This window comes from Hoplias malabaricus, chromosome 2 (assembly GCF_029633855.1).
Source record: "Hoplias malabaricus isolate fHopMal1 chromosome 2, fHopMal1.hap1, whole genome shotgun sequence".
Classification (NCBI taxonomy): Eukaryota; Metazoa; Chordata; class Actinopteri; order Characiformes; family Erythrinidae; genus Hoplias; species Hoplias malabaricus.
Genome location: NC_089801.1, coordinates 35,465,683 through 35,490,335, shown reverse-complemented (window position 1 = coordinate 35,490,335; position 24,653 = coordinate 35,465,683). Strand labels below are relative to the sequence as shown.

The window sequence follows — 24,653 nt, the reverse complement described above, 5'->3', positions numbered from 1 at the left end:
GGTCGCTTTACATTAAGCATAGTACAAAGTACCCCATAAGACAAACAAAACCACAACAATACAGCGAGTGTAAACTGTACCAATAGTGGTGGTGAGATTAGGCAGCCAAACCTGTGAGCAGCAATAAACCACAGAGTTAATTCTGGCTTGACTGTCTAACCCACCACTGCTATTGGTGCTGTTATACTCTTTGTATTGCTGTGCTTTTGTTTGTTTTTTACCAGGCTTTGTTCGCAATGCAGGGTAAATCAGAGTTACTGTGATTTGGGCTCCCTAGGGCTCCCTAGTTCAACGTCACCAACAGTAATAAGAGGCCGTTAGTCTCAGCCACAGACACTCTGCCCACAAGTTGACAGAGTGTCTGATATTTTCAGTGTATTAAGTTGGTCTCAGGATTCTGCCAGTTACGTTCTGTTTGGCTACCTGCCTTCTTCTAAATATCATGCTAAAATAGCAGCCTGTCAGGGAAATTTCTTTTCCTGCAGTAGTACAAGGTTCTTGGCCGTGTTAAAAGAACACTATGTAGTTTTTACCTGAAAATTACAGCATCTAAATTATTGTGATGTTCCACTGTGCAGAATAGAGGCTCTGTGGCTGCTACGCTGGGTCCACTGCTGGTTTACTGGACTAAGCAACTTCTGCATCACGAGGCGGAGGACTCTCTGAACACAAGTTGGAGTAGTAAGTTATTGCAATGTAACGTCCTTCATGTGTTGCTGTGTTAGTTAGTGATAAGTTTTGTTTACATAAGTTTTATAATCGGGTTTTTGAGAGTTACTGAACAGTGAGCCAGGGTTTGTGGCTGCTAACTTTAGCTGGATTAGCTCACTTTTTCACATTAGACAAGTGCTTTTCTGTGGCTAGCTGTGTACATGAAATGTCTAGAGAAGTGTCGGGGGAACCCAAGCTTTGTTGAGGACAGTATTACAATAAGGTTTGTGAGTATTACTGATGAAAGAGAGCAAGTAGCGCCTGCTACCTTTAGCCAAATTAGCTCACTTTTTAGTGTTGAACATCGATTCAGGTAATAAGTGCTTTTCTGTCGGCTGCTGTGGTTATACTGGCTAGAGCAATACTAAAGTTACATTTTATGGTTGAAATAACAATCCAGTGTATACTATGAGGGATATATGGGTTTTATCATGTAGTCAACTTCATTTTATTCAAGTACACACCGTCCCCCAAGTCAACATCAGCTGAAGCCCCGAGAGCCCTTCGCAACAGATGTAAAAAATATTATAACTAGGTGTATGAGTAAGAGAGAGAGAGAGAGAGCTAGTAGAATCCCCGAGAGCCGGTCATGTTTATGTGAGTGCAGGGCAGAATTAGGCCGATTTCCACTGATTATTCCAACCCAAAAGAGAGCTTTAAAGTTCTGGCTCCATCTAAAATCTAGTGATTCAGTCACACTGCAGCACAAAGCACTGAAAACCCAAGAGCTAGAACACTAGGTCAATAACACCAGAACCCAGTCTAGATTAGAGTGTTACTGGACCCTAAGTGTACGTATGAATTGGCAGAGTATCTCTTCGCCGTCAGAGACCCACAGCAGCGACGGATCCTGACCAAGTACCAGCTCAGTGACCACAGCCTGTGGAGAAGGGCAGATATAAACAGTCCTCGCTGCCCAGAGACCAGAGAGTGTGTGGTCACTGTGAGTGCGGTGAGGTGGAGACAGAGCTGCACTTTCTCCTCAACTGTCAAAAATGTAACTCAGTTTGGGAAAAATGTTATCAAAACAATCAAAAACATTGTTTCAAATTTTGAAGCTATAAAAGAAGACAAAAAATTAAAAATTCTCCTTTTTTTTAGTAGTAGTATTTTTTTTTTGGTGCGGCACAATGGCTCAGCAGGTAGTGTCGCAGTCACACAGCTTCAGGGACCTGGAGGTTGTGGGTTCAAGTTCCTCTCCAGGTGACTGTCTGTGAGGAGTTTGGTGTGTTCTCTCCATGTCCGCGTGGGTGCTCCGTTTTTTTCCGGTGTGTGTGTGTTGCCCTGTGAAGGACTGGTGCCCCCTCCAGGGTGTATTCCTGACTTGCAGCCAATGATTCAGGGTAGGCTACGGATCCACCGCGACCCTGAACTGGATAAGCGCTTACAGACAACGAATGAATGAATGAATATTTTGTTTGTATTTTTTTTTATAATTTTACCTTGTTGATTACTTTAAGATTATAGTCTACATTATAGAATCATGTGTCTTTCACAGTTCAGTACTCCATCAGTCATGCCAATAAAGCTACTCTGAATTGAAATGAGAGAGAGAGAGAGAGAGAGAGAGAGAGAGAGAGAGAGAGAGAGAGAGAGAGAGAGAGAGAGAGAGAGACTTGATTTCACCACAGTACTGTTACTGTGAATTGCACTCTGCAGCAGGTAGGGGGAGCTCAGGAGACAAAAACGCCTATTCTTATATAGTATTCCTTTAAGTGGTGAAAGGTACCAGACTCACTCTAGAAAATCTAGCGATGCAAGACTAGCAGGACGTTAACACTGATGGGTTCCGGCAGTAAACATTAGCAGCAGTATTAGCATGCTTGTAAACTTTTTTTTTTTTTTTTATTAATGATTATAAAACCCATGTGACTTTTAGTGTGAATATGAAATTATTTTAATATTGTTAAAACTAAAATTTGTAATTTCATTCCTAACCTACTGAAGGAAGAAATAGTGATGAACAAACGCATCACTATTTCTATACAATCACAGAAAAAGAAAGCCATTAAAGCCTCAGTAGCTCTGATATAATAAGCCTTTAGAATGAAGCTTCATTTCATTGAGATGCTTCTGCCCTCTTGTGGCAGACTGAATATTTTAAAATGTTCAAATATCTCCAGATGAAGTTTAATACAAAACCTCCTGAAACCTTAAAGAGCTTTACTCGCAGTGAAGCAGTACTGTCTGTTTGAGAGAAGCGGAAGTAAGTTAATATTTTATCTCAAAAAGTACATTGAAAACTGTGTTTTGTGAAATTGAAGGATTACTGCAGAGCTGAAACAGTAATGATGCTTTAGAACAGATTATACACTGTCTAAACTGCAGCGACAATATAGTACTGTACACTGTAATTACACTCTCTGTTAATTAATTAAATATTTACAATCAGTACTTTGTGTTTCTTTGAAAGTTTTCTTTTTGGGAAACTTCCCTGAGAGGGAAAGGAAAGAGAGAGAGATCATCATTTTAATGAATGGCTTTAAATGAACAGCGCTCTAGAGTCACCACTTACTGCCACAAGCTTCATGATGCTGTAGGGTGCACAGCTCTAAAACTACTGCACACCCTGGAGCTGCTGTTCTGAAACTTCTGCTCTAGAACTGCAGCTGCTCTCCAAATCTGCAGACATCACAACATTATTACAGGAGCAAACTGTAATATATTTACAGTACTAAATAATAAAATGTCCAGGGGGTGTCACCAATGGTGTCTCTGATCGCAGTATATTCTCTTTAAGAAGTGGCCAGTCCAGAGAGGAGCTCTGTTGGAGTTTCGGCCTCAGATCCACCCACTGTCACACTACAGTCCAAAACCACTGGCTTGTCAGTACACACAATAGCTGACATAAACAAAGCATCCTTCAGCCAAGAAGTGACCAAGTGAACAGAGATAATGTTAGATTTTACCAGACCTAAAAGTCTCAGTGACCTACCATGATTCTCCATGACCAGAGACTGAGTAAAATGAGAGGAAACACTGGCCTTGTGTTTGAAAGATGGAGGCAGCCTAGAAGCAGCAAGACTACAGACAAATCCAATTTACCTTCATGCAGTTAGCGGTTTCACAAATTTGATGTCAGTTCCACCATAAGTAATTCAAAACAGCAACAAATTTGTCAATGTTCCTCACTTATGGAGCAGGAACAGAGCAATATCCTCTTCTCCTTTCATGCTTTTCAACGTTTGGAGGTCTCTCTACAAAACTAAACAACTCGAGTTACAAATGAGTGTCTGTGGTAATTCAAAAAGTGAATAAAAAGTTAAATTGTTGCCACATACAAAAGTGTTGTTTTTATCTTCAAACACACTGTTCCATCTTAAATGTCGCAGAGAACAGCAGTGCCCCAGAATCGTCGATGTTGCCTTTAATGTTGCTTTTGCACCCTTCCTGAAATGATCTGAACAAACTAAAACTTTTTTAATTGTCAAACCTATGTTTAGAAGCCTTCCCACAAAAAATGCTTGAACTGACCTGTAATAGGGAGAATATTGTCTAGCACTGCAGAAAGGTAACTTTTGGAGGAGGGTGAGAAACAGTACATAAAAGTAGGATATGAATTTTAAAAACAGATGTTTCATCAAAACATGCATCTTAAACGTAACATTGCCCTAATATCACCCAATCATTCTAAAGGAGAACTACATTATTATTAAATTTAATGTTATTAAAGTATCATTATCATTCATTTATTGTCTGTAACCGCTTATCCAGTTCAGGTTCACGGTGGGTGTGGAGCCTACCCAGAATCATTGGGCTCAAGGCTTATTATTATCATTTAAATTTAAAATCTAAAATCTTCAAATGGAAATGTTCGTGCCTAAATTTGATGAAATAATATCAGACAGTATTTTATTAAATTAAAGCAGCAAAAGCTCAATGTAACATCTTCTGCTCAGGTTTACAGAAGACAACAATACAATAAAACGTGTCTGATAAATAACGGGCCCAAAAACAGAGCCCTGGGGAACGTTCTGAGTAACTGGAGCAGTAACTGATTTGTGTATCACAATATTCACAAACAGATCTGTTAAGTAAGAAATTAACGAGGATAGTACAACACCTGAAAGGCCAACAGAGGAAAGTCAAGAAATTATATGAAATCACACAGTTTCAGGGTCCTGGGGTTGTGAGTTCAAGCCCTGCTCCTGGTGACTGCCGGTGAGGAGTTCTTCCCGTGTCCCTGTGGGCTGCCTCTGGGTGCTCCAGTGAGTGTGTAATTAAAAATTAAACATTTTTATTTTCATACAGCACACTTTAACATCTTCTTCTTCTTCTTTTGCTGAGTTTACACTTGTAACATTTACAAAAATGTTCAGAATAACAATGTTTTTATTGTTAGTGTTTAAACAAGTTGACGATCAAAGAGCTGACATTTCCCATTTTGTGCTTTGACTCCGTGTTCAACACAAACCAAATATCACAAACATGTAATGGATTTTCATAATATATTGTTTTTTTTATTATTATTGAATTTGAGATTTACTGCAATATTACAATTACAGAGTTCACAGATAATTAATCTACCATTGGTGCATCCTCCACATTTTGTACATAATATGAAAAAGAAACAGAGGAAGTGACTGCCAGAAGTTTCCGCCAGAGGAAGTGACATGTGCAATACGCAGGCCACATGCTTTTCATCAGAACTCTGCAGGTTTTAATGTGGTTTTGGGGCAGATGCAAAATATATTTTTTTTACTACGGAAATTATATTTTATACAGAAAATATATATTATACTCAATTGATTTTTAACTATTAACCATTAAAATTTAGAACATGAAAATTAATTTCACATTAAATCAAGTTCATTGTACGAATCAGGAGCCAAAGACAGTCAAAACTCTGTGGGTTGGGATTCATTAAGTTAATATTTCTAGTGGAGCATACACAGAATTTAGTGGGGTACATGTGCACCCCAAGATTGCCAGTCATAGCGGCACAACGGTGGGTTTAGTAAAAAAAAAACACAGTTAAACACTATGTAACCATGGATTACATAGCTTTGGGGGCATTTAAATTATATGGATTGGCACAAAAATTCCATAACATTTAGATTTAAAGTTTTTTTTTGCTGAGCATTTGTTTGATGGGCTAGAGACAAAAGCCTCTCTCTCTCTCTCTTTCTCTCTCTCTCTCTCTCTCTCTCTCTTTCTCTCTCTCTCTCTCTCTCTCTCTCTCTCTCTCTCTCTTTCTCTCTCTCTCTGTAGGAGGTCACTAGTCTGAAGTTGTAGAAGAATGTCTACATTGAATGAATGAATGTCCAATGAATCAAATGTCCAAATTGATATTGATTTGTGATTCTTTCGAATAACAGGTTTAACTGTGAACATCATGGTGTGTGTTTTCCTTCACAGAGTTTAAACTCATTGGACCCCGTGGTGATAAATATGACACTGGCTCTGCTGCCACTCTCTCCTATCACCTGTCTCCTGAAGTCAGTGCTGTTGACCTGGAGATCAGGTGGTTTAAGGAGACGGAGTGTGTTTGTCTCTATAAGAACAGACAGGTGACAGAGGGGCGGGGCTACGAGGGCAGAGTGAGTCTGTTCACTCAGGAGCTGCAGAGAGGAAACGTCTCCTTACAGATCAGAAACTGCACCCTGTCAGATGAAGGACATTACCTGTGTCAGGTCACTGATGGAGACACAACAGAGGAGTGTACAGTAGTAGTGTGGAGTAAGTATCTCAGAACTCCCCTCTGTATAAACTCAGCCTCATCATCAGTGTCTCATCTCAGAATAAAACATGAAAAGACAGAAGTGAGAAACACAGATGTTCAGAAGTGAGTTGTGTTCAGAAACAGGAGGTAAATCACACAGAGGATAAATGATGTTAATGTGGAGTGAAGGACAGACGGAGCATTTCAGTAAAATAAACAGTAACTCTGTTTCTGATAGAAATCTCCACACGGCTCAGAGACTCAGTCAGAATTCTGTATATAGACTTCTATAGGAAGAGTACAATAAAGAGTTTAGATTTTACTGATCACACTCAAAACAACCTCAGATACACTGACTACAGGGAAATGATTAATATAATTTAACTTACCTTTAAAACCACTTATTGATCTAATATATCATTTTGTAAGTTGTATTAATTAATAATTATTACTAAAGTCTTTAGTTGGACTGACGGAGGCGGACACACACGCTGTAACACATTGACTTTATTTATAACAAAAGATAAGAGACAGACTTGGATAACTTGACAGGATCCTAAAATCCCTAGACAGGGAAACTAATACATAGAGGTATAGACAGAGATAATGATACAACGAACTTGACAGAGGAAGACCCAGACAGAAAGAGACTTGGACAGAGAGAGAGAAACAGACTAAACCTAGACAGAGGGAGCTAAAGAGAGACCTAGACTGAGAGACAGATACAGAGAGACCAGGATAGGGAATTACCTACTGACTAGAGACAGAGGGAAATGCTAACAGAAAAGCCAAACAAGTACACAAAGCACAAGGAAGGAACAGACAGACCAGAATGACATACAAAGGGAAGCGAATCGAAGCGAGGAACACACAAGACAAACAGACTAGTGAAAGATGAGTGAATGTCCAACAAAGGAAGTCAGAGACAAAGGAACTTAAACACACACAAGGACACCTGAGACAGACAACGAGGGGCAGGATTACAAAGGAGACACTGACGAGGAGGTGGAGCTAAGGCGGGACTAGGACAGAGACATGAACCATAATAAACAGAACCATGTGCTCTTGCAAACAGACACATGACAGGACCAGGGCGTGACATTCTGTCAGAAATGTAGTGAAAGAGAGGAAATGTTTTAAAAAACCTTTATTAATAACTTTAAACACACGGTTTAGAAAAGAGCCGAGCTGTTCCTGATCCCAGACTCAAATCTTTCACTTCACATGAGGTCACTGAGTTTAAAATCCAGTGCTGACCACAACAAACTCTTACACTCAGAAAAAACACACAGAGACCATTAACACACCACACACTCTATCTGTCATATATACATTTATATAAAGTCCACAGTCTGTTAGAGGAGCATGGACGCTGATGTAGAGGTCAGATTTAACTGTGACCCAACATCTGTGCTGCATCTGTAAACACTTCCCTAAACCCCACACATTTAGTTCATCCAGGTGAAGACATTTCTACAGAACAGAGCAGAACCTCAGAAGCTGTTTATTCTCACACTTCCACATCTCCCAGTGACTCTGGGAGTGTTGTAGCTTTGTGTTTCTGTGAGCGGCTTTTCCTCCACAACAAGAATCTATCACTCATACGTTACTGTAGTTGATGGAGGAGCACAGGACGGACTGTTAAGAGAGAAACACCTGATGAAGTAATGAATGTAGTGGAAACAGAAACATTTCTATAAGGCTGAGAGTCTGCTGTAGGTTTAGGGTTTAAGCGTTTAGCTGAACATCTTCATGGAGTTGTAGTGAAAGCATTGGGTGACGGTGCAGTAGCGAAGGATGAGAAACTTCAGCACAGATGAATAAAGGAGATTTCTGATGAGGAAGATGAAGTGTTAAAGACTATTTCTCAAGTAGTGTTTGTAAATGATGTGAGTGTTTTCTCATTGGGTTTTATCTCACATTGGGCTCTGTTCTTTTCTTTTACACAGATCCTGAGGTGAGTAAATCACTCCTCCCTCCTCACACTGATCACAATGTCTGCTGTGTTTATAAACGTATCACATCTATTACAGTTTAATTCAGAAATCAGACAGTGACCTCAGTTCTTTCAGGGAATATTCACCTGATAAAGTCTCCCATCACAGAATGAAGACTGTTCACATTCTTTCCCACAATGCACCTGCACCTCCTCAGCATCTAACATGGCTCTGAGCAGCTAGTGTTAGCTTTAGCATTAGCTCATCTCAGATATAGCTTCCATCTTAAAAACATTGTCTTTAGACGTGAAAACCTCCCTCTTTAATTTAACGAAACAGTTTCCCTGCTTTTATTAATGTAAACACACTCTCAATAATCCATTTTCCTTCACTTTAAATTCACCAACGTCCACATTTTCTCAGTTCTCAAATACGTCTGCACTGAACCTCCTGTAAATCCAGTTTATTATTTTAGTGAAAATGGTTCAGATCGACCTCTCTGTGTTCTTCTAAAGTTTCCTTTGTTCTCCTGAACATTTTGGTCTGAGAGCACAGATGTTACTGATGACCCCAGGTCTGAACTGAAAGTCTAACGGACGGAGCTGCAGTAAATAAGAGAGACAGGACTTTCTCACACTTTACAAATAATACATTGTCTATAGTGTTTATATATTGTGTACAGTCCACATTTCTCTCTAACATTTCATCTTTTTATCTTTCTTTCTCTTTGATGTTTTAGAAAAAGAGAGGGGTAAGTGAATGTTGTGTATTTCTACTGAAAGTACTGGATGTAGTTTGTGTAGTTTATAAAGTAAGAGGAGAGTTTTAATCCAAGTCAAGCTCTCACATAAAATCCAGGTTCATCAGTTGCTCATGTTGACTCAGATAAAAAGAGGAAATACTGGAACCTTTTGCTCCCTGATTCAGTGGGCAGCAGTCTGATTGGTTGGTGAGTGAGCAGCGTGCTGATTGGCTTGTGGACTCACGCATCAAGACAGACCCAGAATTCCTAGTTGTGTTTTGAGATTGGAGCTTGTATCTTCAGTGTTGCACGTAGTAAAGTGTGTGTGTGTGTGTGTGTGTGTGTGTGTGTGTGTGTGTGTCCTTATCTCAGATATGTGAAACCTCACTGATGAAAATATTTCTGTAAAAATTGTAATCACTCGTGCACAGCTCCCAAATGTATTTACACATGTGCAGATTGTATCTGGATGTACAAAGCTGTTTCACACAGGCACTAAATATTTCTACAGCTGCACATCTCTGAAAAAGACACCTCAGACAAAAGCAGTGTGGACTCCTTTGGGAGTGATGTCATTGTTCTTAAGTTGATAATGTAATATTTGAGGCATTACACCATCATCATCATTACAGTCTCCCTCATTACATCATCATTACAGTCTCCCTCATTACATCATCATTACAGTTTCCCTCATTACATCATCATTACAGTCTCCCTCATTACATCATCATTACAGTCTCCCTCATTACATCATCATTACAGTCTCCCTCATTACATCATCATTACAGTCTCCCTCATTACATCATCATCACAGTCTCCCTCATTACATAAACAAATATCCTGTAAATGTTAAAGAGGATAAAACAGCGGCTGAGCTCTAAACCTTCATTTATTTACAAAGTGGATGACCCCAGGTCTGAACTGAAAGTCTAACGGACGGAGCTGCAGTAAATAAGAGAGACAGGACTTTCTCACTCTTCACAAATAATTCATAGTCTATAGTGTTCATATTTTGTGTACAGTCCACATTTCTCTCTAATATTTCATCTTTTTATCTTTCTTTCTCTTTGATGTTTTAGGGAAGTTTAACGGTAAGTGAATGTTGTGTATTTCTACTGAAAGTACTGGATGTAGTTTACGTAGTTTATAAAGTCGGAGGAGAGTTTAAATCCAAGCCATTTTATGTGAAGATGCATTATTTCAGGCTTTACATCATCATCACAATCCTCTAATTACATCATTATCATCATCATTACTGAAAACAGTAGGAAAAAGGACACATTTAAACACACACACACATACACTATTTGTCTGACTGCATTAGTCTCTAAATCAGAAAATCAAATAATTAGTGTCAGCATCAGTGAGAGACTTGATTCCTGAGATCCTCTCATCTCCTCCACTTCACTTCTTACTCCTCATATTTATGACCATTGTAACGTCCAGATTCTCTGTTCCAGTGTGTAGTGTTCACATTAGAGCTGTGTGTAAATTCAGTTTCCTTTTCTGCTGTAATTCAACTGACTTTTTTCAAAGAGAAAGGACTAATGCAACAAATAAAATGTCAAAATAAATCTGCAGTTTTAAAATGAGAAAATGAGATCAGGCAATACCTCATATCGTCCACAAGAGGGCAACCTCAGATTTAATTTGACACCTCATTCAATGTAATGGGGCATTGTGTGATAATATGACACTTCGGGGATTTGTGACCGCGATTTTTACAAAAAGGACACAGTTACACACCTAGTGAGTCCATTATTGCTGCTCAGAACCGAATATTGCCCAATTTCTCATGTCCATAACACACTCCATGCAATGTATGTTTGTAATTAATATTCACATAAATTACACTCCTCCAATGGAAAAAGGACAGCTCCAGCTTTCATATGTCACCTTCATCTTGTATATGTTTATTAAAAGTATTGTACCTTTATTTCGTAGGCTACGCTTTGCTGCAGACAATAGAGAATGAAGAGAATAGTTATAAACATACACCTATGCAATAGGCTAAATTAATCAGATCATTACAAATAAGCAGCTTTACAGTGGCACTGACAGGTGTAATCCTCTACACAGCGCGCTTATTTTTCATGGTTTTATTCATTTTTAAACATTCATTCTTGAAAACAATGACAATAGCAGGTCGATTGGATTTTACTGAATAATTTGCTTGAGACTGAGATGTGATTAAAGCCGCGGCTATGTGCCACACAACAGGAGCCCACTGTCCCACCTTCAGCTGAATGCTCAGTTAAAAACGAGTCCCGTCGGATTCAAAATACTGCCTTTATTCACTCTCTCCTCGACCTGAACTATTAATGTTTTAGTCTATTAACACATGGCTGTAACGTGTAAATAAGGAATGGACAGGAGATCAAACGTGTGTCCTAACGCAGAGCCTGTGTCATGTCTAAACTGAGGGAGCAGATCAAGTCTCTAAATAATATTTTTACACCATGAGACTTTAGGGGCTCCGTAGAAATTTATTTTTATGAAGAGATTATTTCATTTTGAAAACAGTCATCATCACTTTCCACTGATTTACATGTAATTATTAAGTTATGAAAATATTAAAGGAATATTCACATTCTATTATTCTCTTCCACAGCTGGACAGAGGTGAGTGTAACTGAGTGGAAGAGAAATGTCTGCTCTGATGCTGCTGTGTTGATTCTTTATGAAGAAGCTGTTTGTTGTAGAGACTGAATGTATTGAGCTGTGCTTTGTGTCAGAGCAGTGTTCAGCTCAACATCATCAGCAGAGTTTCCTCACACACTTCTGCACTGTGTGTAGCTCACAGCAGCCTGGAGAGACTGAGAGGACATTTATACAATCACACACACACACACACACACACACAGACACACACACACACACACACACACACAGATAACTGATCTCTAAACTGATACTGAGAGAGGTTCATAACATTTTAGCCTGATCACCTTTAATAGAATCAGAACCACTGATGGTACGTGAAGCAGTAAGAGGTGGTACGCCATTGACCTCGAAATATTTACAGTGACACTTTCTATGAGCCCATATTTATAAGCCTTTAAATGTGCAGTTATAACCCTTTATAACATGGTAATAAAACTTTGTAAGCGTACATATAAACTCCAGTAATGCCTGATGTGGCTCTTATAATGAGTTATTATTGTTTATTTTGTAAGTTATAAACGTATATTAACACAAGTCTCACTCTTCATTTTAAAACCCTTTAAATGGATAATGACTCGTGCAGAATTATAAAACACCTACAAAATGTGTGAACAATTATAAATGCATTATAAATGTTTAAAATGCCATCACTGAGTGCTTCAAGTAAAGTGACTGACAGTTTATATTATTATTTATTATTTAAAACATGAGGAATAGCTAAGCAAACAATGATGGAATTTTAAACATTTATAATGCATTTAAAATCATTCATTTTTATTATAGGTGCTATATAATTATACACAGGTCATTACCCATTTGAAGGGCAGTGTAATGAATATTGACACTTGTGTTTTATGTTTATAACTTGAAAATACTAAATAGTAGCTGTTGAGTGTTTTTGACGTATTATTGGAGTTTATTATTTATGCAAAACAAAGCATTATTCTTTTGTTATAAACAGTTATAACTGCACTTTTAAAGGTTTATAAATGTGGGGTTTATAGAAAGTGTAACTAAATTTACTTATTACTTAATAATTAAGGAATTAATTGAAAACTGAACTTAAATTATTCATTTGGAAATTTAATTATCTTTCACAGTTTTCATAATTATACTTTAATAACATTTGTTGGTGTTAAAAATAATAAACACAGGCTGCACATACACCATAGTTTATTACGTCTATAAGGGAAGAGGGTGAGGAAGATAGCGTTCTCCTGCTTTTTCCAGGTAGGGACCGTGATCCTCAGTGTTTTGCTAAATCCATGTACAGAAAGCTTACTGTTTCAGCTGCTTACTTTCTGAACATAAGTTAGAGACAGATGTGAGCAGTTTGGACTTTATTTACAAAATGGCCAAAGTGGAAATGAGAAAACAAGCCGAGACCGAGCACGAGAACACAATGAGAAATACTCCAGAGTCCAGCAGTGCAACATCCAGAGGCAAAAGGAGAGAAACAATGCGAGTGTTCTGTACATGCTGAAGGTAAACTGTGGCCATTCTTCGTGTCATTAGAGTCTTAACACAGTTTAACACAAGCGTCGAGAGCCATTGTGAGACCTGCTCAGAGCTCTGTGCTGTTTTCACCTAAAGTGCATAATTTATAAATATTAAACTGAACTCTCTCTCGTTTCTCCTTTGCTTTTCTTTCAAAATGTTTAATACCTTTTCCCAAAGATGTTGTGTGTTCTTATAAATGTTTAATTGTGTTTAAAACGTTCAGTTTAGACCTATGTATGTGTTTTCTCTCTGTAATTTTTCCTCTGGAGCGGAGGAACAACCAAGGACACACGTATTGCTGTGATAAGACTCATAGGTGGTACTTGGAGGTGGTGGTTTGATAACGAGTGGTACTTGGTGTAAAAAGTTTGAGAAGCACTGTCCTAACGTGTTTAACAGCAGAAACGTGTTTATGTCAGTGTTTCTATTTAATACTGTTCCATGAAGGAAACACTGTTTAATAATGAAATAGAAGCGACTGATCGGCTGAAACATGGAGGGAATGTGTTCATTACAGAGTGAAGTGAAGAAATCAAACAGGATTCAGACGATCAGAAAGTCAGACTTACTGAGGAACCCATCAGGAGAAGTTCTCTAAAGCTCCAGAGCAGCACGTCTCAAACTACACACAAGATTTCACACTCTGAGCTCTTTAGTTGGGAGCTGAGGTTTTAGTGCTCTTTACTTTTATCTCTCAAACTAGAAACACTGCAGAAACAGAGCAGTATTATTATTATTTTAAACACTAAGAGAGTAACAGATGTTCAGTTACAGTTCCTTAGAGCTTCTACATGTCTTCATGTGATACAGAACTTACAGGTGAATCTGTTTGTGTTATTATGTACTTTCTGTATTTAAATCTTCTAATTTTGTCTCTAATCTGATTCTCTAGTTGATAAAGTCATCATTTCTCAGGTGAGAACATTATCTTCTAATATCTAATAATAATCAGAGTTAATATTATCTGTAGACATAAACAGTGTATAAAGTGGTGCAGAGCGTGTTGTTGTTCAGAGTCTTTAGATGAAAGTACTTTGTTGGATGTTCATTTCTCCTTTAAAATATTCTTTTTACTTTTTCATTTTCCTTTTCACTTCAAAATACTTTGTTACTTTGACCACAGCACAGTGTCTGTATTAAACACTGTGTTTAGATTTTATTGGCTCAGTTTGACTCTGTTGGATCAAATCGTGTTCAAATCTTGTCTGTGCCTCTCCTTTCCTGTCGCTTTAAAGGAATACAATGTAAGAATTGGCTTTTTTTGTCTCCTGAGCTCCCCCTACCTGCTGCTGAGTGCAATTCACACAAACATCTCTCTCTCTCTCTCTATCTATCTATCTATCTCTCTTTCTCTCTCCCCCATCTCTCTTTCTCTCTCTCTCTCTCTCTCAGTGATTTAAACAGAGACTCAGTTATTGTTCATATCACATCAATATTAACCTCGTACATGAACCTTCACACTGTTTTATTCACTTCTACAGTGGGACAGAGAATGGACAGAAGAGGAAAGAAAGAAAATGGAGGAATCTGCTCTGAGGACGGGTGAGTAATGAAAAGATACAAAATAAAGGTCACGGATAGTTCTGCCTTTTATTCTCTGTTTAGTAACAGAAGAGTCCAATGTGTTTATATCATTTTTACACTCTTCTCAAATCACGTTTTATTTTCTAAGTGTAAATTACAGGGAAGTTAGAATCTGCAGATTTCAATGCACACTTTTTTTTCTTAATTGAATCGAATTAATTTAATTTCTTAATTGAATATCTTTACTGTGATTTCTTAAATGTAATAAATAAACTGTTATTATTACTATTTATAAATGTGTATACATTTATGTGACATCAGGACAATGTCCAGTTTGATTCTGAGTGTTTTATTAATGTGTTTCTCACAGAGTTAAAAACACTGAACATCGTTCTTAAAGACAAAGAGAATCTTCTGATGGAGAGAAATGAACAAATGACAGAAAAAGACAAACAGCTCCAAGACACTAACGCAGAGACACTTCAGATGAAGGACAGAATGCTGCAGGAGAAAGACTCACTTCTTACAGAAACTAAAAAACAATTAGAACAAATGAGCAGAGAGCTGAAAGAGAAACAGAACATTATAACAGAACGAGACACACAGCTAATGGAGAGAGAGACACAGCTTCAGGAGAAAGACAGACTTCTCACGGAGGTCAGAGATGAACTGAGACAAACCAGAAGTGAATTAGAGCAGAATCATAGAATACAAATGGAAGAGATGGAGAAAAGACTTCAGGAGAAAGACACAGTTCTAAAAGAACATTTAGAGACGATTGATAAAAGAGACGCATTATTAAAGGAGACAAATGGAAGACTTGAAGGTGTTAGTGAACAGTTTAAGAAGAAAGACACAGAGCTGGAGAATGTGAGGAAACTGCTGAGAGAGAAAGAGTCTCTACTGGAGGACACAGTGAAAGAGGTGGGCAGCTGTAAAAATCAACTGGAGACACAGAGAAAGGAGCTGCAGGAAAAGAGCAGCACACTCCAGAAGATGAAGATCCGACTGGAAGAACAGAAAACTGAAGTCACTCTTCAGCAGAAAGAGCTGGAAGAGAAAGAACAGCAGCTTAAACTCACAGGTGAGAATTTACAGACACAGATTAATAAGACAGTATATTTTCTTACAATATGTTTATTGACTTGAGCAAATATTTGACAAATATAAACAGATAACCACAATGACTGTAGTTAATTTTTCACATTTAAAAATGATGAATAAAAAAAGGCCTTGTCGTAATGGTTAGAGGTCCGGGCTTGGTACCAGAAGGTTGCCGGTTCTAACAGCAGGAACATCCATGGCTAAAGTGCCCTTGAGCAAGGCACTGAACCCCAAAATGTTCCCCAGGCGCCGGGGATGGCTGCCCGCCTGTCAGGGGAACGCGAAGGGCGGATTGACTGAGGCGGACGCACATGCTACAACACAGACGTTTATTTTAGAACAAAATAACAATACAAACACAAACAAACTGGAGGGAAAACACCAAGCAAGGGACAGGAAATAAAACGAGTAGGAATTTGGAAAAACACGACTTAGAACATAGCAAAAGAGCACAAAACAACATTACATGACTTGGGGCATGAAATGAGTAAGAGAATTACACAAAACAATACAAAACAAATGACCGATCACAGGAAATGACACAACGGAACTTAAATACATGAAGAAACGAGACACACCTGACACAGATAACGAGGGTAAAGGACAAGGAAGCAGAACAAAGGCGGAGACATGGACAATAACAGACAGACAGAGCCATGTGCTAAGCGAGCACATGGCAGGGGAAAACAAACAAGATTGGGCCAGGATGTGACAGACGCCCGCTCCAAGACGCGCAACTCCCGGAGTGCGAAAAGCTAGACTCCCCAGGAGCTGGCGCAGGAGGGGTCAGGAGAAACAAAACAAAACAAAAGCACAAGACTCAGGAAAAGACAGGAAATGGAACTGGGGACAAGAGACTTGACTTAAACGGACACTGGACAGGACTAGAAAGAAGAGACGGAAATCGTGAAAAGACAGAGGATAGATTCGGAGACAGGACAGGAGCAGGCACACATGACTGGACAGGGTGTTGGACATTTAACTGAACACTGGATGGGGACTGAGACTGGATGGGTGTAGACAATGCAGACAAGATTGGAGACAGAACAGTATTAGATACAGAAGACTGGACATTAGACTGGACACTGGATGGGGACTGAAACTGAACGTGATTATAAACAGGGGACTGGAATGGAGACAAGACATGTGACTGAACTGATGCTAGGTACTGGGACTGGACTGGACTTGGCAGGGGAACAGGGACCATGACGTTCACGGGAACAGACACGAACACAGTGAGAGGGACAGGAACAGAGACCAAGGCAGACACAGGCACAGGGACGATGACAGAGACAGGAACTATACAGGAACAGACATGGGAATTAAGACAACTGGAGTGTACCCAGGACTGGTAAAAGTCTGTGGGGAAACCTGAGATACCAGCCTGGGCACAGTTCTGGGGATCAGCCCCGAAGTCCTTGGGGCTGAGTTATGGACACGACCTGGAGCGGCCGGAACCACAGTCACGGTTCAGAAGCGGCCGGAGCCACAGTCACGGGTGCTGAAGCGGCTGAGGAAGCCGCCTTCACTGAGACAGGAGCGACTGAGGAAACCGCCCTCACTGGAGCAGGTGCGGCCGTGGAAGCCACCTCCACTGGGACAGGTGCGGCTGTGGAAGCCGCCTTCGATGGAGCAGGTGCGGCCGTGGAAACCGCCTTCGATGGAGCAGGTGCGGCCGTAGAAGCCGCCTTCGATGGAGCAGGTGCGGCCGTAGAAGCCGCCTTCTTAGGGACAGGTGCGGCTGGAGGCGCCGCTTTCACGGGGACAGAAGCAGCTGGAGGCGCCGCTTTCACGGGGACAGAAGCGGCTGGAGGCGCAGCTTTCACGAGGACAAAAGGGGCTGGAGGCGCCGCTTTCACGGGGACAGAAGTGGCTGGAGGTGCTGCTTTCACGGGGACAGAAGCAGCTGGAGGCGCCACTTTCACGGACACAGTAGCGGCGGGCGCCGCGTTCACGGAGACAGGAGTGGTGGGCGCCGCGTTCACGGAGACAGGAGCAGCTGTAGAAGCCACCTTCACCGGGACAGGAGCGACCTGGGTGGCCGCCTTCTCTGGAGTATGTGCGGCATATTCCACCTTCTCAAAAGTGTCCAGATATGCCAGAATGCTTGCAAGCTTCTCCTGGGCGGTAGAAGGGACTGCATCACCGTCCTTGGGAACAGGGGGCCCTGCGACAACGTCCACGGAGGCAGGGGGCCCTGCGACGATGTCCACGCAGGCAGGGGGCCCTGCGACGATGTCCTGCACTGGAGCTGTTAAGGGTTTTGGGGGTATGATGGGCGCACTCTTGAGGGATTTCTTTATCCATGGATCCCTGAGAGGTGCGCCCCTGATAGCCTCACTTCCTTTGTCCTGAAGTCAGAGGCTAACAGCCCCCACCCTTAACCCCCCCCCCAAAAAAATTTCCCCAGACCTGAGGGGGTAATTATCCAACAAGGGGGAGACTCCAGCCCGCTTCTTTCGCCGACTCCTTCGACTCGCGCTGGCGCAATCACTCGATTCACGAGTTGACTCTTCCGGTAGGGGATAAGGAACCGTGCCGGGCATGAGCTGGAGCCGGCGACTCCATTCCGAAGCCGCTTTTAAAACCTCCACCACAGGATCTTTGGGGCCTGTACGGAATGGAGTCCGGCGAATAGCACACCTCGCAAACGAATTGTCTGTGTTAGCTGCGTCCATATATAGGTCATTCTGTCAGGGGAACGCGAAGGGCGGATTGACTGAGGCGGACGTACACGCTACAACACAGACGTTTATTTTAGAACAAAATAACAATACAAACACAAACGAACTGGAGGGAAAACACCAAGCAAGGAACTGGAAACAAAACGAGTAGGAATTTAGAAAAACACGACTTAGAACATAGCAAAAGAGCACAAAACAACACTACATGACTTGGGGAATGAAACAAGTAAGAGAATGACACAAAACAATGCAAAACAAATGACTGATTACAGGAAATGACACAACGGAACTTAAATACATGAAGAAACGAGACACACCTGACACAGATAACGAGGGTAAAGTACAAGCAGGCGGAACAAAGGCGGAGACATGGACAATAATAGACAGACAGAGCCATGTGCTAAGTGAGCACATGGCGGGGGAAAACAAACAAGATTGGGCCAGGATGTGACACCGCCTCTCTGGGTGTGTGTTCACAGCTCCTAGTGCACTAGTGTGTGTGTTCACTGCCACAGATGGGTTAAATGCAGAAGACACATGAATAACTGCACACTATTATTATCAAATTATTATCATTGAAACACCCAGCATCTCACAGCAGTTTCAGAAAGACTGAACATCTTGACTCTAACGAAGGTTGCCACACTGATTCAGAATTTCCTGCTCTTCCTCTCATGATGTAAATGCTGTCTCTTTCACTCACACATGCATCGAAGGGTCATTTATTTCCAGAAAAAGATATTATTCTCCTGTCCTTCAGGAGTCCAGAGTCAATTAAAAGAACCTGAATGAGTTTTCCGTCATGTTTTTAATTGTGGACAGTGTTTAATTGTGGACATTTTTAAAGGGGCATGTTTTGAAAAACTCACTTGTTCAGTGCATATGTGCACATTAATGTGGGAATTTGTAACCCACCAAAAACATGTTGAGACCACCCAATGTATATTGAGGTCTGCATAAATCTGAAAATGTGGGATAACATGAGCCATTCTGAATTTGTGTTGACATCAGAATGACACTGCCCACACTCTGAGGATCTCCAATCACAGAACTGGACCTAGAAGCAAAGGTGGGGTTAAACTGTGTTAAACAGACACAGTGGAGACATGAGAAAATAGAACCAAAATAAGAGCAGTAAATGTAAAAAGATGTGGAGGAGAAATAAAACTGTGTTAAAACAGACCTCATGTGTCTTGCCTGATGTAGCTGTTCCACACCAGACCAGCTGCTCACACTTTGTCTACTGCTGCCAGCCTCAGACCACTCACCATCACCCACCACCATACATTACGTTGAAGTAGACATGGACTCGGATTACTAACCCTCAGACTGATGCTTCCAGCACTATTATAATTATTATTGTCCCAGACTGATGCCACTGTCACTGTTGTTGTTGTTATTATTATTGCTTTTACCCCAGTACTTCTATCACTCTTACACCATTACTCTAGTATAACTACACTATAGCAAAATGACAGACTGAACTGGTGATACTGCCACTGTTGTCTTTGGCTGCTCACCTGGGTCCATGGGGGTACAGTCATTGGTGTGCAGTGGGGAGTGTGGAGCACTCGTACTTGTGATCTGGATTCCCAGCCCTTCCTGCTGTTCTCTGCCAGTGAGGAAGTTGGTGATCCACTGGCAGGTGAGGGCTGTCACACTGAGCTGGGTCTGTTTGCTCTGTAGGTGTCCTGAGATTCTTGGGGTGTTTTGACCAAAGCAGGTCACAGATGCTTCATTAAATCCCAGAACTGTGTTCCCTTGTGGAAAAGGGCTACATATGTCATGTTTAACAGAAGTTTCCAGAATGTCAGGGGAGCAGTGTTTCAAGTTTAACAGGGTAATGTACGTCCACATTAACCCTTCATATTCCCCTGCACTATGTACTACCCCATGTGGGAGAAAAGGGAGAAATGGGAGGAGGATGTTTAATATGCAGATGTGCTTTACTCCAGATGTGAATAGAATTTTGGGGGAAAGGTTCTCTGTTGTTCTTTTCAGATGTGTTGTGTTTGTGGAGTATAGATCCAGCTTTAATGGAGATATGGTTCTGACACCTGCTCAATATTCATACAATATCTGTGTGATTAAATGAATGCTCTGTCTTTATCATTTCAGCACAACAGAATTCTGATCTACAAACTCAAACTCAAAGTCTGAGAAGTGTTGTTTCTTCACAGAAGACTGGTGAGTTTTTACCATTTAATCCATCAATCTTAGTCTTTATTAACTGTCAGTTAATGTCGATGAATAATTACTAATCATTGTCATTAATTGTCTGTGTTATTAGTTCCTCATGAATGTGTTTAACTGCTCTTTTCCACACGCCGTTCCTGACACAGAGACAGAATCTAAACAGTGCTCTTGTTTCTGCACTGGCTGAAAAACAGAGATGACTGCTCTATGATTGTGTTTCTCAGTGTGGAGAACGTGTGAACCTGTTTAATTATGATCTAAAATGTGGAATTCATGATTTCTTACAGATTTAGAAGAAAAGGCCAAACAGCTGGAAGAGAAACAGAACATTATAACAGATAAAGGTAAACAAGTAATGGAGAGAGAGACACAGCATCAGGAGAAAGACAGACTTCTCACGGAGGTCAGAGATGAACTGAGACAAACCAGAAGTGAAGTACAGCAGAATCATAGAATACAAATGGAAGAGATGGAGAAAAGACTTCAGGAAATAGACACAGTTTTAAAAGAACATTTAGAGATGATTGATAAAAGAGACGCGTTATTAAAGGAGACAAATGAAAGACTTGAAGGTGTTAGTGAACAGTTTAAGGAGAAAGACACAGAGCTGGAGAATGTGAGGAAACTGCTAAGAGAGAAAGAGTCTCTACTGGATGACAAAGTGAAAGAGGTGGACAGCTGTAAAAATCAACTGGAGACACAAAGAAAGAAGATGAAGATCCAACTGGAAGAACCTAAAAGTGAAGTGAGTGAAAAAGACAAACAGCTTGAAGAGAAGTGGAGGATTGTAAGTGAGATACACACACAGCTAATGGAGAGAGAGGAGCAGGTTAAAGAGAAAGAGAGACTTCTAGAGGAGAGAAACAAGCAGCTGCAGGAAAGAACACATCCTCCATCATCAGTTCCAGTCAGGAGGACAAACAGCAAGGAGGGGATTCCTCCAGACTGTAAGTAACTGACCAGGTCACTTACAATAATTTCTGCATTTTAATTTTCAGAGTATTTTTTATTATTGTGAAAGTTTTATCACGCATTGTCTGTATTTAATGTAGAGGAGGATTTGATTTATGATCAAAACAATATTATAAAATATGTACTATATTTATTTGCTGAGTTTAATGTTATGCTCTGGCCACAGTTCAGTAAATAAACAGTAGTTGTGTGTAAATAGACACTCATTTCCACAGCATTAACTGTCCACAAACTGTCTGTAAGAACAGTCTTTATTGTGGTTCTGTGGTTTCTCAGTCAGTGAAGAGACTCCAGACCCAGCTCCACTCAGGAGGAGAAACAGTAAAGAAGGACTTCCTCCATTCAGTAAATAATCACACATTCATATAGTTTCTGAAATATTTCTCTAGACAGACCATTCTCTCATGCTCAGTAATAAATGAACCCCTTCATTCTTGTTGATCTGCAGTGAGTGGAGCGTCTCCTCCAGAGTCTGGTGGTGTATCAGAGCTGAGGATGGTTCTGCTGGGGAGGACTGGAAGTGGGAAGAGTGCAGCAGGAAACAGGCTCCTGGGCCGAGAGGAGAGGAGCAGGGCTGGAGCGTCTACAGTGAGGCAGCAGAGTGAGAGCAGACAGGGCCAGGTGGCTGGGAGGCAGGTGACTGTGGTGGACACTCCTGACTATTTCAGTCCTGGACTCTCTCTGGACGAGCTGAGACAGGACATGGGACTCTGTGTCCGTCTGTCGGCCCCAGGACCCCACGCCTTCCTCCTAGTCATACCAGTGAAGGAGACCTCAGGACAGGAGAGAGACATGCTGCAGAAAATGGAGGAGATGTTTGGAGAGAGATGCTGGAGGAACACCATGATCCTCTTCACTGTCACTGATGAAGACCAAGAGAAGAAGATTGAAGAGTTTGTCCAGTCAGGAAACCAGGAGGTCCAGAGCCTTGTGGAGAAATGTGGGAACAGGTTTCACTGTCTCAACATTAAGGAGAGTGGAGAGGGGTCTCAGGTCTCAGAGCTGCTGGAGGAGATCGAGAAGATGGTGGAAGGAAACAGAGAGGAGTTCTACAGCAGTGAGATCTACCTGGAGACTGAAGCTCAGATCAGAGCAATGGAGACAAAGATCATGAAAGAAATGGAGGAAAAGAGGGTGAAGGAAGAGAGAGAAATGAAGGAAAAACATGAAAAGGAGCTGCAGAACTCTCTGAGAAGGATAGAGGGAGCAGTACAAGAGCACGAAGGAGAGATAAAACAACTTAACGACCGAACAACTGACCTAGAGAGAAGAATGAAAGAAGAGAGGGATGAAGAGAAAAGGAAAGGACTGGAACGAGAGCTGGAGAGAGAGTTAGAGCGAAGGACAGAAATGGAAGAAAAGGTGAAGAGACTGAAAGAGAAGAGAGAGAGAGACAGGTGTGAGATGGAGGAGAGACACAGACGGGAGATGGAGAAGATCATGGAGACGTATGAAGGAGAAGCCAGAGCTGAAGCAGAGAGAAACTTAATGAAGATCCTGCTGCCTGAACTCCAGAGGGACATTTTGGCTTCAAAGACAAAGATGCAGGAGGAGTTCAGCAGACAGATGGAGGAGAAGAACATGGAGCTGGAGAAACTAAGAGAGAATTATTCACAGCTCAGGAAGGCTCACTCACTTCTGGAGGAGGTCTATGAGAGAACTGTGAGAAGGAGCTCAGAGTCAGAGGAAGCTGCTCCAGCTGCAGAAGGGGGAATCTTTCAGAGGTTGATGGACCTGTTTGAATGATGAACAGAGAGTGTGAAGAAAATGAGTGCCTCGGTCAGTTGTGAATATTACACAGAGAGTGGTGAAGGAGGAGTCTGTGAACTCAGTGTAGAGGAGCTCTGAAGGAGCATTAGGTAAAAACAGCACAGGAAGTTGCATTGCAGATGTACACTGTGTAAACTGTGGTAATAATCACCACTTAATGAGTGACTTCAGCAGCTTTAATGCACCAGACTGTGGACACAGGTGATGAAGTGTGCACACAATTGTATAATCTCTACAGAAAAGCCTGAAACAACAGGGAACACTCTGGAGCAGCTACACATGAGCGTTTTTTACCATGCTCAGTGCCAGGTGTCAGGATGAGTAAATCTTGTAAACTTCTGTGTAAAATCTGTGTACATTTTATTACAGAAAGAGGGGTGTGTTCTCTGCCTTAAAAACTGTGTGAGTTTATTATGAAATTAAATACATATTGTTTCAAATGTTTAAATTCTTTGTTCAGACCCAGGAACCAGCAACTATTTTTGTTATTCTCAAAAATTAATAATAAAAATAATAATACATTATATTTATATAGAGCTTTTCAAGTACTCAAAGACGTTTACAGTTTTCAGAAGAAACACAGAAAATAGAGACACGAGGACAGAAAACATCGTTATAGAATCACAACAGAGAGAAGATAATCACAGACTAACATTAATGGGAACTGAAGGCAAGAGAGAAGAAGTAGGTTTTAAGTCTGGATTTAAATGTGGAGTTGGCCTCGTGAACTTGTGAGGGAAGAGAATCCCAGAGACGAGGAGCCAGCCTTGAGAAACACAATCACCATACCCCTGCAATCTGGACGGGGGAATGTGGAGTAATCCAGCAGAGGAGGACCTTAGAGTATGACTTGGTTTGTATGGGGTCAGGAGATCAGACAGATGAGAAGCTTTGTAGGTGAGCACAACGATTCTGAGTTGAATGTGGTACATTATGGGAAGCCAGTGAAGATGTTGCAGGACGGGTGTGATGTGCTGATGTGAGCGAGTGCCTGAGGAGGCGAGCTGCAGAGTTATTAATCCCTCTTTTCAAATGAAACCTTCTAAAGGAGAATTAGATCGAGAAGGTCCCCATTCTAAGAAAAGACTTTTCTGAGCATCAGTTGTTTACATGTTCCTTTTCTGATTTCCAATAAAATATTTCATTTTAATGAATCATATTCAATTTAATATTAATTTACAACAGTTA

General features: G+C 40.8%; 1 protein-coding gene across 1 annotated transcript; it reads left to right on the top strand.

Annotated features, from left to right (window-relative positions):
* Positions 1–236: 236 nt before the first annotated feature.
* On the top strand, positions 237–23,441 carry LOC136676378 (golgin subfamily A member 6-like protein 25). The gene is made up of 12 exons (XM_066653342.1): positions 237–243; positions 1,521–1,658; positions 6,070–6,390; positions 8,323–8,330; positions 10,132–10,143; positions 11,664–11,673; positions 14,108–14,130; positions 14,691–14,757; positions 15,110–15,823; positions 21,011–21,670; positions 21,972–22,040; positions 22,144–23,441. Exons 1-12 carry the CDS (start codon positions 237–239, stop codon positions 23,439–23,441), a joined length of 3,327 nt encoding a protein of 1,108 aa, XP_066509439.1.
* Positions 23,442–24,653: the final 1,212 nt, after the last annotated feature.